The following is a 14,997-nucleotide window of genomic DNA, read 5'->3' on the forward strand; positions in this document are numbered from 1 at the left end:
TCAACCAACACTTGTCTTAGAGTCCATTCTCAGATTTCTTACTACAACAACAGTAAGATATCATTTTTAAACCATTCTCAGAACTAGTACAAGTCACTGCATGTTCTGAAGTTTAATATATTCTCATGGGTTATGCTACATTTTGAGATTATAACCTTATTTACATGCTCCTCTGTCCACATTCAGTACACGTCCTCTTAAAACTGAGACATACAGAAATATGGCAAATATTTATTTTCTTTAGATACTTCCCCTTTTCTCACCTAATTCATATATGAATCAAATCATACAAAGCAGGGTTTCTTACTTGGGTGTCATAGAATAATAAAACCCATTTAAAGAGTTCTCAAGGTCTTATAAATTTGAGATGTGTTTTTCAATACTTTCTTGGATTCATTGTTATGAATATTAACATATTCAAGACTTTGAGAAGTTACACAGGAAAGAAAAAACTGGTTTAAGTTAAATAAGTTACCACAAATCTTTTTCTCACATATATATTACCCACTGAAGCATGATGTAGATGACCACTTATTTTAAGCTGCCATACTCAGTAAAATCCTATTTCTAGATGCTTGGAGAAAAATGGTATAAATGTAGCCACATAGCAATCTAACCTCAGTTTATTTACAACATTGGCCCAACCCACTTAGCCACTGTTGCCAAGAGAATTACTGTCACCAACAACACAACTGGATATGAGGATCACCCGTCACTGATAATTAATAATCCTATTTGGTCCAGGATTTCATGCCTGAGTTGGGAAGGTCCCCTGGAAGAGATCATAGCAACCCATTCCAGTATTCTTGCCTGGAGAATCCCATCGACAGAAGAGCCTGGTAGGCTATACTCCATTGGGTCGCACAGGGTTGGACACAACTGAAGCAACTTAGCACACACTCAGGCACTTCTCATATTGCTGTTTGCTTTTTGCTGATTTCTAGAGCAATGAAGAATGTATTTATCTCCTTTTTGGCAATTTTAGATCTGCAGTTACTTTTGGAGGAGAGAATCTGACAACCTCATTAACCTGTAGTCAGAGACAAATATTTGTAACAGAGTTTATTTTTATCTCTTCAAGAACATATAAAGATGTAGAAATAGTTACCAAATGAGAGAGTTAATTCTTAGGTAGGTTGATAAAGAGTGTGGGTCCCTCCAGGAGGAGAAAGGAACAACTTTTATTTTTTATATTTCTTTGTCTTACTCACAAAAGATGTTTTTTCTTAAGCTCTGAATTGTTATGGCAACAATCTACTTGGAACTGAGCGCAAGCGGCTGCGACGGCCGGCGCACTGAGCTCACGGCCGAGAGAGCTACCCCACTTCCGAGGTCAGGGGCAGCGGCCGAGAGTGCCAAGCTGCAACAGCGCAGGAACGGCTGGGAGGAGCCACCCCGCATCTGAGGTCAGGGGCAGCGGCTGGGAGGAGCCACCCCGCGTCCAAGGTCAGGGGCGGCGGCAGGGAGGAGCCACCCTGCGTCCGAGGTCAGGGGCGGTGGCCAGGAGGAGCCACCCCGTGTCTAAGGTCAGGGGTGACGGTCTGGAGGAGCCACCCCGTGCCGAGGCCAGGGGCAGCGGAGGGGAAGAGCAACCCACGTCCAAAGAGCAGTGGCTGCGCTGGCACAGGAGGGCCTAGAGGAGCCATCCCACACTGAAGGTCAGGAAGGGCGGCGGTGAGGAGATACCCTTCGTCCAAGGTAAGGAGCAGCGGCTGCGCTTTGCTGGAGCAGCCGTGAAGAGATACCCCATGCCCAAGGTAAGGGAAATCCGAGTAAGAGGGTAGGTGTTGCAAGACGGCATCAGAGGGCAGATACACTGAAACCATACTCACAGAAAACTAGTCAATCTAATCACACTAGGACCACAGCCTTGTCTAACTCAAAGAAACTAAGCCATGCCCGCAGGGCAACCCAAGACGGGAGGGTCATGGTGGAGAGGTCAGACAGAATGTGGTCCACTGGAGAAGGGAATGGCAAACCACTTCAGTATTCTTGCCTTGAGAATCCCATGAACAGTATGAAAAGGCAAAATGATAGGATACTGAATGAGGAACTCCCCAGGTCAGTAGGTGCCCAATATGCTACTGGAGATCAGTGGAGAAATAACTCCAGAAAGAATGAAGGGATGAAGCCAAAGCAAAAACAATACCCAGCTGTGGATGTGACTGGTGATAGAAACAAGGTCCGATGCTGTAAAGAGCAATATTGCATAGGAACCTGGAATGTCAGGTCCATGAATCAAGGCAAATAGGAAGTGGTCAAACGAGATGGCAAGAGTGAACGTTGACATTCTAGGAATCAGCGAACTAAAATGGACTGGAATGGGTGAATTTAACTCAGATGACCATTATATCTACTACTGCGGGCAGGAATCCCTCAGAAGAAATGGAGTAGCCATCATGGTCAACAAAAGAGTCTGAAATGCAGTACTTGGATGCAATCTCAAAAATGACAGAATGACCTCTGTTTGTTTCCAAAGCAAACCATTCAATATCACAGTAATATAAATCTATGCCCCAACCAGTAATGCTGAAGAAGCTGAAGTTGAATGGTTCTGTGAAGACCTACAAGACCTTTTAAAACTAACACCGAAAAAAGATGTCCTTTTCATTATAGGGGACTGGAATGCAAAAGTAGGAAGTCAAGAAACAACTGGAGTGACAGGCAAATTTGGCCTTGGAATGCAGAATGAAGCAGGGCAAAGACTAATAGAGTTTTGCCAAGAAAATGCACTGGTCATAGCAAACACCCTCTTCCAACAACACAAGAGAAGACTCTACACATGGACATCACCAGATGGTCAACACCGAAATCAGACTGATTATATTCTATGTAGCCAAAGATGGAGAAGCTCTATACAGTCAACAAAAACAAGACCGGGAACTGACTGTGGCTCAGATCATGAAACCTTATTGCCAAATTCAGACTTAAATTGAAGAAAGTATGGAAAACCGCTACACCATTCAGGTATGACCTAAATCAAATCCCTTATGATTATACAGTAGAAGTGAGAAATAGATTTAAGGGCCTAGATCTGCTAGATAGAGTGCCTGATGAACTATGGAATGAGGTTCGTAACATTGTACAGGAGACAGGGATCAAGATCATCCCCATGGAAAAGAAATGCAAAAAAGCAAAATAGCTGTCTGCGGAGGCCTTACAAATAGCTGTGAAAAGAAGAGAAGCGAAAAGCAAAGGAGAAAAGGAAGGATATAAGCATTTGAATGCAGAGTTCCAAAGAATAGCAAGAAAAGATAAAAAAGCCTTCTTCAGTGATCAATGTAAAGAATTAGAGGAAAACAACAGAATGGTAAAGACTAGAGATCTCTTCAAGAAAATTAGAGATACCAAGGGAAACATTTCATGCAAAGATGGTCTCGATAAAGGACAGAAATGGTATGGACCTAACAGAAGCAGAAGATGTTAAGAAGAGGTGGCAAGAATACACAGAAGAACTATACAAAAAAGATCTTCATGACCCGGATAATCACGATGGTGTGATCACTCATCTAGAGCCAGACATCCTGGAATGTGAAGTCAAGTGGGCCTTAGGAAGCATCACTACGAACAAAGCTAGTGGGGGTGATGGGATTCCAGTCGAGCTATTTCAAATCCTGAAAAATGATGCTGTGAAAGTGCTGCACTCAATAGGCCAGCAAATTTGGAAAACTCAGCAGTGGCCACAGGACTGGAAAAGGTCAGTTTTCATTCCAATCCCAAAGTAAGGCAATGCCAAAGAATGCTCAAACTACCACACAATTGCACTCATCTCACACACTAGTAAAGTACTGCTCAAAATTCTCCAAGCCAGCCTTCAACAATACGTGAACCATGAACTTCCTGATGTTAAAGCTTGTTTTAGAAAAGGCAGTGAAACCAGAGATCAAATTGCCAACATCTGCTGGATCATGGAAAAAGCAAGAGAGTTCCAGAAAAACATCTATTTCTGCTTGATTGACTATGCCAAAGCCTTTGACTGTGTGGATCACAATAAACTGGCAAATTCTGAGAGAGATGGGAATACCAGACCACCAGACCTGCCTCTTGAGAAATCTGTATGCAGGTCAGGAAGCAATAGTTAGAACTGGACATGGAACAACAGACTGGTTTCAAATAGGAAAAGGAGTGCATCAAGGCTGTATATTGTCACCCTGCTTATTTAACTTCTATGCAGAGTACATCATGAGAAACGCTGGACTGGAAGAAACACAAGCTGGAATCAAGATTGCCAGGAGAAATATCAATAACCTCAGATATGCAGATGACACCACCCTTATGGCAGAAAGTGAAGAGGAACTAAAAAGCCTCTTGATGAACGTGAAAGAGGAGAGTGAAAAGGTTGGCTTAAAGCTCAACATTCAGAAAACGAAGATCATGGCATCTGGTCCCATCACTTTATGGCAAATAGACAGATAAACAGTGGAAACAGTGGCTGACTTTATTTTTCTGGGCTCCAAAATCACTACAGATGGTGACTGCAGCGATGAAATTAAAAGACGCTTACTCCTTGGACGGAAAGTTATGACCATCCTAGACAGCATATTAAAAAAGCAGAGACTTTACTTTGCCAACAAAGGTCCATCTATCAAGGCTATGGTTTTTCCAGTAGTCATGTATGGTTGTGACAGTTGGACTGTGAAGAAGGCGAGTGCCGAAGAATTGATGCTTTTGAACTGTGGTGTTGGAGAAGACTCTTGAGAGTCCTTTGGACTGCAAGGAAATCCAACCAGTCATCCTAAAGGAGATCAGTCTTGAATGTTCATTGGAAAGACTGATGTTGAAGCTGAAACTCCAATAATTTGGCCACCTAATGTGAAGAACTGACTCATCTGAAAAGACCCTGATGCTGGGAAAGATTGAGGGCAGAAGGAAAAGGGGTCGATAGAGGATGAGATGGTTGGATGACATCACTGACTCAATGGACGTGGGTTTCGGTGGACTCTGGGAGTTGGTCATGGACAGGGAGGCTTGGCGTGCTGCAGTCTATGGCGTCGCAAAGAGTCGGACATGACTGGGCAATTGATCTGAACTGAACTGAGCTTTCTTTAAGCCGAGAGCTAATGATTACACACACAAAAAAACAACTCACCTTGCTCAAGGATATGTATGTTGTGGGAGTGGGTCTGGTAAGACCTTTCTATCGTCAGTAACTAATCGAAAAAGTACATAAGGACCTGATTAGCCTAGCAGATGGGGCTCTCTATACCCCTCCGATGTCCATATCAGAAGCTTTCTCCATCCCTTTCCATTAATAAAAATGCCACACAAAACTCCGAGTGACTGAAGCTGTGTCTTTGGTCCCAAAGTGAAATTCTCTGCTCCAGAGATCACAAATCTGATGCTGTTCACCATAAGCTATCACTAGGAAGTTATATCAAAGGTACATTTTAATAGTGGGATACAGAGAAGTTATCATAGATTTACTAAAAACCTTTGGTACATTTGAGACTTCTCAAATAAATAATATACCAAGTCAAAGTCTAAAGCAATTAAAATACACAGAGTGAGGTAAGTCAGACAGAAAAAGACAAACACTGTATGATTGTACCTATATATGGAATCTAAAACACCCAAACTCATAAAACAGAATAGAATGACAGCTACTAGGCGATGGGGGTTGGAAATTGGGGAAATATTGCTTGAGGGTACAAACTTAGAACTAGGAGATCAGTAGTCTTGGAGATCTAATGCACAGCATAATAATAGGGTCAATAATACCGAATTAAAAACTTCAAAGTTTCGATGGAACTAGATTTTAATTGTTCTTACCAGAAAAAAAAAAAGATATTTAGATATGTCATATGATAGAGGTGTTATCTAATGCTTCAGTGCTAGTCCCATTGTAATTATAAATGTACCAAATCTACACATTGTGTACTTTACACAAGGTCACATGTCAACTGTATCTGAATTTAAAAATATATATACAAAGGATGACCTCAATAGAAATATGTACATTCTGGAATTTTCTCCAAAAGGTTTATGTCATAAAGTCTTCCTTATTTAATAATACTGATTATCTCTATGGAAAATTTATGCTTAAATAGGATTTCTCTTCTCTTTAGAAGAAAAACATGTTATCATTATTGTATTGTATCAATGACAGTTTCCTTAGTGCTAGCACATACCTCAGGGTTTTTATAATATCTCAAAAAGAAATGTGCAAAGGTAGGCAATCAATCATTACAGAGGGCAAACACTTTCTCATTATTTACTCCTGTGTGACCAACAGTAATGTACTCAACCTTTCTAGGCTTCTGTCTCTTCTGACAAATGATGGGCTTGTATTAATAATAGAAATCTATAACTATATTAGATCTAGATTCCTGAAATTATGTCATCATTCTTCCACAAGGTTGTTTATGAATAAGAGCCCATGATTGCTAGGAAATACACTCAAATTGATTTTCCAGTTTTGTGATAGGTTCTTCTAAATCAAGCTTTTTATTTAGAGTTTAGAAACAAATGTGTCTATGATAAACAAGCTGGAGAATATTAAGGGCATAATCTACGATTCTAAAGCTGAATTCTGAGTAATCTCTTTGGCAGGACATGTTGTTATCCCTTCTGTGAGTGGACATTCAGTGTTCAAAGCAACGAGCTCTTTGATAGTTGGAAATTTTGGATTCTGTTCTATTTTTAAAAGCTACTATATCAGTATTCATCAACTGTTTGACATAGCCATTCATTTATTTTCAAAAAGGCCATTCTATAATCACACTTCCTTTCAGGAAGCCCACCAACTAAGCAAAAGCCTGAATTACTGATAGCAGTTATACAGGGACCTTCCTGTTGGATACGAATGAAGACTAATTAAACTAATGTGCTAAATCTCAGGCTAATAATTATAGAGAAAGTGGTAAGAAAGCTTATTTTCATGGTTGTGGACCTTTAGTACAAAGTGTAGCAAGCAAAAACATTTTAGAATAAGTATATTTCTTATTTTTATTTTTAGTAAGGTTGATTTAACTAATCTCTAAATGTAAGAAATTTGTTAATTTTATTAGAAATAATTATAATTTTAAAATATTGACTATCCAATAAAGTAAGTTTTAAGTTATATTAAACATAATTAATGAGACATTAAAATAATTCATCTTGTGGTGGTTAAGTAGGAGCCAGTTAACAATATTTTCAAAATACTTAACATAAAGATCCTATTTCTATAAAATAAATCCAGTTTTTTCCACTAAATATTCACACATAATTTGAATTATGTTAAGACTGATAAATGCTTTATGATAATTTTTAAATTGTTAGAACATTCATATACATTTAAAAACTGTTTTCACATTATTCTACTTTTAATATAGTATAAAATGATTAGGAAACAATATAAAAATCTGCATAATTCTAAATTATTTCTTAGGTTAGATCAGATATTGGTGGGGTAATTGAAAGGCCACTTGGATAAACTGTTGCTTAGTAATGTTTTGTCACTAAGATGCTATATCAATTATGCTTATATCATTGGATATTTTGGTGAGAATCTGTTATTCACTGGACCTAATTCAACTTGAAGTTTCTCCACAGCAATGGACATCAGGTGTTACCTTGAGTAGTAACTAAAGAAAGAGGGTTTCCTGTAGAGAAGATTGTTTAATAATACCTATAATAACCCAGTATGTTTCCACTGAATTAAAAAACAGAAACAATCCTGGAGGTAGGAAAAATCCAGACTAACCAGGAGTCTTAATGCCACACCCTGACTTATCCTCCTTTGTAATCCAAGAACTGAGTTATAAATAGGGAACATAGCACCTAGCTTATCTATCATAATCTTAACCTGAAATAAAGTGAAATACCTACAAACCCTAGGACTTAGTATGCAGTCACAGTGTAGGAAATAATAAAGTCTATAAAAACACTGCTCTCTAGAAATTTTGGAAATTAGAACATAGAGAAAGCAAATTTTACTACAGAAAAATATAAAATGTAGTCATGGGGTGGTATCAACTGTGATGTTCAAATTTCAGAATACTTCAGAGATTTCCTGTTAAGTTAATAAATTGTTGATGAACACTTTAAAGGCTTTTCTTAAACCTTTAAATGTGGCATAGTACATATAAACATGATGTCATTTATTAGATTGGACTACTTGTCACTAGTTATTTCCTCAACAATCCTAACAATGAGGAAAATTTAAGAATGTTGGAGGAAAAAAGTAATAAAACTGCTTATTGATAAAAATGTTACCTATCAGTTTCCTACAAACTATGACACTCCTACCTTACTTCTGAGTATACACATAAAGAAATATTTTACTTGAATCAATGTTGTGGAATCACTAAATGATTCTGGTCTCACTAAACCTCTGTAGGAATGAGGTAATAATGTAAACAACTCATGAGGAAATCTGGTGATTTTAATAATTAATGATGAAAATATATTACATAATAAAAACTATTATCAAGTTACACATTTAGCCATTGAAAGAAATGGTTTTCTGAAAGATAAATGTATTAAATTCCATTGATTTGTTTTCCTCTTGTTTTTATAGTATAGAAAGCATACATGAACCTGCAATATCTAAAATAAATTCATGTAGATCAGTCCTGGGTGTTCTTTGGAGGGAACGATGCTGAAGCTGAAACTCCAGTACTTTGGCCACCTCATGCAAAGAGTTGACTCATTGGAAAATACTCTGATGCTGGGAAAGATTGGGGGCAGGAGAAAAAGGGGACGACAGAGGATGAGATGGCTGGATGACATCACTGACTTGATGGACGTGAGTTTGAGTAAACTCCAGGAGTTGGTGATGGACAGGGAGGCCTGGCGTGTTGCAATTCATGGGGTCACAAAGAGTCGGGCACGACTGAGTGACTGAACTGAACTGAACTGATTTACTTATACTCTAAGAAGTTATTGTCAAGATGGCAGAATTAGTTAAGGAAGAAATTCTCACTGCTCTCCCCCAATACTCAATAATAATATATAAAAAGCCAAAGGACTAAGCTAGATAAAAGAAAATCCCATAGACTAAGAATATATTTTGTCACCAAAGAAGAATAGTTTATGGAAATCTGATATATGAGATTGATTTTATTGTTTAACATATAAAATGTTTCTCCTCTTATCTGTTTAGTCTAGTACTTAATGACATATCAAGCACTTTCTATCTAAGATTCACTTTTCTTTAAAGTAAACTTTAGTTTCATGAATACTTCTTAAAGAAGCAGAGAGAAAAGAACAGTTAAAATTTCTAATAAAAATGCTCTTAATTAAAACTTGTCAAAAGCAAGTTAAATGCAAAAAAAAAGAGAGAATCAGAGACCTACGGTCAAATATGTAGTGAACTAGATCTGAGTTAAAGAAAAAATAATGTAAAATATATAAAAAATAAGCAATGATCTAAACATTTTTGAAGAGGAGAAATTTTGCCAAATTTAAAATAGTACAATTATAGCTTAAAGGTTTGCTTAAAAGAGACTGAACACATAAAGGACCCTATATTTAACTGTATATTTTCTCTTCAAAAATAATTTTCATCTGCATCAAAGGTTTGTGAAATACTTTGAATAGAGAACAAAATCAAAGGCCATTGTGTTTAATAGAAGTTCAGAATGTTCAAATGGAAAGAGGATTGATTCTCTTTCCTTGCGAACTTTCAATTACATTTGATTATTTTTAAAACAGAGATTTCATTTTAAATGGGCCACTAATGTAAACCAAGCACAGCCTCCAAATTAAGAGAAATTTTACTCTCATGTGAAAATGAGAATTTGTGTGTGATTGTGTGATCTAATTTAAATTAATCAATCAACTAAATTAATCAACACCAGTATACTTCCATGAATACAAGTAGACACTTTTTCTTTGTCTTTATCCATTTATCTACCTTCTTCCCTGTCATTGGGAGAAGCAACCAAGCTCCCAGCTAAATAAATCCTGCCATTTGTGTATCTGATCTCATCTCATCTACTTAGAGACAATATTCCAGCATTTCTTACTTCTGTCTACTGCCTGGATACTTTTCCCCCCTCTATCCTTTCTTACCCCATCAGTATTCAAACATGACATTATTTCTCTCATCTAAGAAAAAAAAATACCCTCTTGATCTCACGCCCCTCTTCAGCTACTGACCTGGGTCTTTCCTCTTTTTTAATGGTAAAACTTGTTAAAAGTATTGCTGATACTTGCTATCTCTTCTCCCATTCTCTCTTCTCATTCCTTTTGAATCTCCTGTTCTCTTCTATTTCCCACCAGTCCACTGAAAATGTTTTTATTAAGATCCCTAATAACATCTGTGTTGCTAAATATGGCAGTCAGTACTCAATCCTCATCATCCTTGCTCAGTTTGAAGCATTTAACTCAGCTAATCACTGTCAAACGAAGATCATGGCATCTGGTCCTATCACTTCATGGGAAATAGATGGGGAAACAGTGGAAACAGTGGCAGACTATTTTTTTGGGCTCCAAAATCACTGCAGATGGTGACTGCAGCCATGAAATTAAAAGACGCTTACTCCTTGGAAGGAAAGTTATGACCAACCTAGACAGCATAGTCAAAAGCAGAGACATTGCTCTGCCAACTAAGGTCCGTCTAGTCAAGGCTATGGTTTTTCCAGTGGTCATGTATGGATATGAGAGTTGGACTGTGAAGAAGGCTGAGCGCCAAAGAATTGATGCTTTTGAACTGTGGTGTTAGAGAGTTCCTTGGACTGCAAAGATATCCAACCAGTCCATTCTGAAGGAGATCAACCCTGGGACTCCTTTGGAAGGAATGATGCTAAAGCTGAAACTCCAGTACTTTGGCCACCTCATGCAAAGAGTTGACTCATTGGAAAAGACTGATGCTGGGAGGGACTGGGGGCAGGAGGAGAAGGGGACGACAGAGGATGAGATGGCTGGATGGTATCACTGACTCGATGGACGTGAGTCTGAGTGAACTCCAGGAGTTGGTGATGGACAGGGAGGCCTGGCGTGCTGCGATTCATGGGGTCGCAAAGAGTCGGACATGACTGAGCAACTGAACTGAACTGAACTGAACTGAATTACTGTCTCCTCCTTGAAATACTTTCTTGACTTGGCTTCCAAGATACCACACCTATAATATTTGTGGCCCCCTCATTCTACTTTGTTGGTCTCCTCATCTTTCCCACCTCTGTACACTCAAGTGTGTTAGTATGGCATTCTTGAACCACTGATCTTTTGTCTTCTCTAACTCCCTTGACATCTCAGCAAGCTCTAAATACCATTTTCACTTATATGTCAGCAGGGAGCCCTCCCTCAAAGTACAAATTTTTATGTCCAGCTCCCTGCTGAATATCTCAGAATTAATGTTTCTGAAATTGAGGTGCAGACCTTCCTCTTACAATCTCTCCCAAATTGGTAGTTCCCTCAATTGCTTGCCTTCAGTATTTCATTCCAAAAAGCTTACCATCATTGCTGTCTTTCCCTTCTAATTCACTTTTTCAGCAAATCTTGCTGCCTCTAAACATTTCTAGAATCTTCCCTTTGTTTATCACCTTCACTGCTTTCACTCAGGTCTAATCCCCTCTAATCCTTCACTCATTGTTAAACTAGCTTTCTGTCTGTTATATCTTCTTCCATATTGATCCTCCTATAGTGAGGACCCTATTCTCAACACAACAGATTAATCCTATTAAAACAAGTCAGATCATGTCACTTGACTGTTTAAAACTCTGCAACAGTTTCCAGTATCACTGAGTGCAAACTGAAATCCTTACAATGACCTATGAGACCCTATACACAATCTGGCCTCCCTCATCTCCTAATCCTTCCTATCTTTATCTTTTCACTTTATGCATACTGCTTTCCATGCTATTGCTTGAACACATCAGGCAAACTCACAGATCAAGGCCTCTGGGCTTAACTGCTTTTTCTGCCTGGCATGTTCTTCCCAAAGGTAGACTTATTACCTTTTTACCATGGTCTTTTCTGGTACCTTAGCTAAAATCACAACCCTCACTGTTATTTCCTCCCTGACATCTTTTGTTATCCTTCCCTGGTTTATTTTTCTCTTCAGCATTTATCACTACCCAACAAACTTAAATTTATTTACCTTGTTATTATCTGTTTCCCTGTCTAGAATTTGAACTCCATGAAAGAGGAACTTTCTGTGTTTTGCACCCTTACTGCATAGAAAAGTTCTCAGTATATAATAAACACTCAAAAATATATTTGTTAAATAAATGAATCAGAACATTTATACCAGAACCTTGTATGTATAAGGTGAGTTCAAGGGATCCTACCTCTAGGAAATTTGTAAAACTCTAGAAAAATAATCCATGAGTTTAAAAAGCTTCTGGTCTGTTGGATTAAGTAAGGCTTAAGTACTTTGCCATTTCTCATCTTTTTTCTTAACCCGCCTCCCTCTATTCTAGCACTTTTCTGAATAGTAAGATAAATCAACAGCCATACCACCCTGAAAGTGCCCGATCTCGTCTGAATAGTGAGAGGACTTAATCTCAGGATAATCTAAACCATTCTAGATCACCCTGCTCCTTCACATAGCTCTAGCCGGATAAGACCTCAAATGTTAAAGGCAGCCAGCTTTCAGCTGGAGATATTTAGCATGCAGTCATATCTTGCTTACCACTTACCCATCTATGCTTAATAAGAAACATTATACCTTGGCATACACGTGTATGTATATGTGTGTACATGCTTGCTTGTTTTGTTGTTGCCAGTGAGTTGCTGCATTTTATAATAATATTAATTTTTAACATTAAGTAGCTGTGGTTTTAGAGTAAAAACCCTGAAAAATGTTTGTAGAAAAAATTATTTTCGAAACATTTTTCTTTATGGTTTGTTACCATAATAAGATATAAGCCCAAGTGAGGTATTCATCAAAAGAAATAGATGTATTTACTTTACCTGGAGTTAACACAGGATTAGATGGAATTTCACTGTCCTCATCAGTACTTTCATCATAGACTGCATCTCTGTCAGTAGTCATTTCAGAACATGTTGGAGTTTCCCTAGAAAGAGAGAAAGGTGGAATTATAAAGTATTGGTTCATTCTTGGCCAGGTCTCAAATTCACCAGTAAGTATTTATAGAAAATATCCTTAGAAAAACATTATAATTAACAAATATATATTCAAATTATGTAATTAAGAAAGCACTTTAAAGACCATTTGTTAACTCTCTTAAGAACAAGTGTGTTTTACCTAATGTAAATGTTGTTTAGTGCTCACTGTAATTAATTCTTGAATCAGTTTATTATCATTTATTATTCATCTGTCAAATCACAATACTACTCTCCTAAATTATCTTCTGTGTGTCACAGAGTGGTCAGCACTTTACTGATTTCAAAGCAGTTCTGCCTTTGAGCAGAACTCATTTGGTCTTCCCCAAATTCTGAGATGGCTACCTTTACTCTTATTATGAAGATAGTCAAGTGAGGCACAGAAAGTTTAAAGGACAAAGCCAAGTATCATTAGATATCGGTACCAGATCAACACTTGAACTAGGATCATCTGATACTAAATGTTACATTCTTTATATTATGCCATTAGTAAATTTGTGCTTTCTCTCAGATTCAGGAATAATAGACCCAAACCTACATCAGTTAATGCCTAAAGTAATTATAATTGTACAAGTCATATCAGCCATAAGTCACCTATGATTCTTCCTTAAAAATCAAGTACATGTTCATGCTCAGAGCCATTTGATCCTAAAATTAACAACTACTTTGATCAGGATTACAAATGTGTGCCCAACCTCTGTGGATCTGCAGAAGATGAAAGTTTTTAATTAATATATTCCTTAGTGATGCCAAAGAATTAAACTACTATTATTTAGCAGTCTCATGGCAGTTTTATGATTTAAGTGTAGGTGTGACTGTTGGGCAGATAATGGAGAGATTATGTTGTGTATTCTCCAGTCCACTGTAACTGACAACCACAGCATCCAACCCCAGCCTATGATATGTCACTAAAAAGTTTGCATCTAACTTTCATTAAGTTTGGGAAGAAATTCCACTAAAATGTATGCTTCTGCCATCCCAAAACAGAAAGGTCAAAAATACATCTTATGTTCGATGTTCTTTTCCAGTTCTTGAACTTCATTTAACAATTTATGTAAGCTTCTGATCTTTGCTTTCTTCTCATTCAGCACCAGAATGAACCGTTTATAAAGATCAGTCTCTACAGCTTCCTTAGCACTCACACATTTTTCAAACCTAAAATGTAAATAAAAAAAAACAATTAATATATGGTGTGGGGTTTTCTTAGCATTATTCAATCTAATACTGAAGATGATTTAAAATTTTTTTTCAAGAAAAATACAATTAAAATCATTTTAAGTAAAAATTAATTAAAAATGAACAATTCCAACTTAAAAAATCACTTTAAAATGTTTTCATTGATTTAAAGTTTTATATTGGTAAACAAATAATTAGAACTTACTGTTTATTAGCATTTGTACTTTACACATTGAGAAAAGGATCAAAATTGAAAATTCATAGCAAAAAAGCTTTTAAAACACCTAAATGCCTAAATGTAATAACTTATGGAGGAGCCTGGTAGGTTACAGTCCATGGGGTCGCAAAGAGTCGGACACGACTGAACGACTTCACTTCACTCCCTTCACTCACTTCATACTTTATCGCTGGAGAAGGGAATGGCAACCCACTCCAGTGTTCTTGCCTGGAGAATCCCATGGACAGAGAAGCCTGGCGGGCCATGGTCCATGGGGTGGCAGAGAGTCGGACACGACTGAAGTGACTGAGCACACATTCACATCTTTGGCTTATTTCCAAAAGAACATATTTGTGAGAAATTTGAAACAAGGGTAACTGTAGCCTGTTTCTGTACTTTGTTAATATTACTATAATAGCAACCATGATCTTATTTTGGGATTAAGTGATTTACCTAATCTGTTCTCCCAAAACTGCTCCATAGCAAGAACATCATATACCAAGTTGTATTTTATAATCCAGCATACACACACACACTTAAATGTATGTACTTATAAAATAAATAAAAGCATCCAACTTGAAATTTCCAAGGAGATATGTAAAACACTATAT

At 37.5% G+C, this 14,997-nt stretch overlaps 1 protein-coding gene across 1 annotated transcript in view; it reads right to left on the bottom strand.

The window, feature by feature from the left end:
- The window catches only part of XRCC4 (X-ray repair cross complementing 4), a 287,574-nt gene that overhangs the window by 143,538 nt on the left and 129,039 nt on the right, over window positions 1–14,997 (bottom strand). The window contains exons 5-6 of the mRNA XM_005683394.3: window positions 13,996–14,148; window positions 12,841–12,944 (exon numbers count right to left, since the gene is read on the bottom strand). Coding sequence (XP_005683451.1) covers window positions 12,841–12,944; window positions 13,996–14,148 — 257 coding nt within the window. The remainder of the gene's footprint in view (window positions 1–12,840; window positions 12,945–13,995; window positions 14,149–14,997) is intronic.

Source organism: Capra hircus, chromosome 7 (assembly GCF_001704415.2).
Source record: "Capra hircus breed San Clemente chromosome 7, ASM170441v1, whole genome shotgun sequence".
NCBI classification, from domain to species: Eukaryota; Metazoa; Chordata; class Mammalia; order Artiodactyla; family Bovidae; genus Capra; species Capra hircus.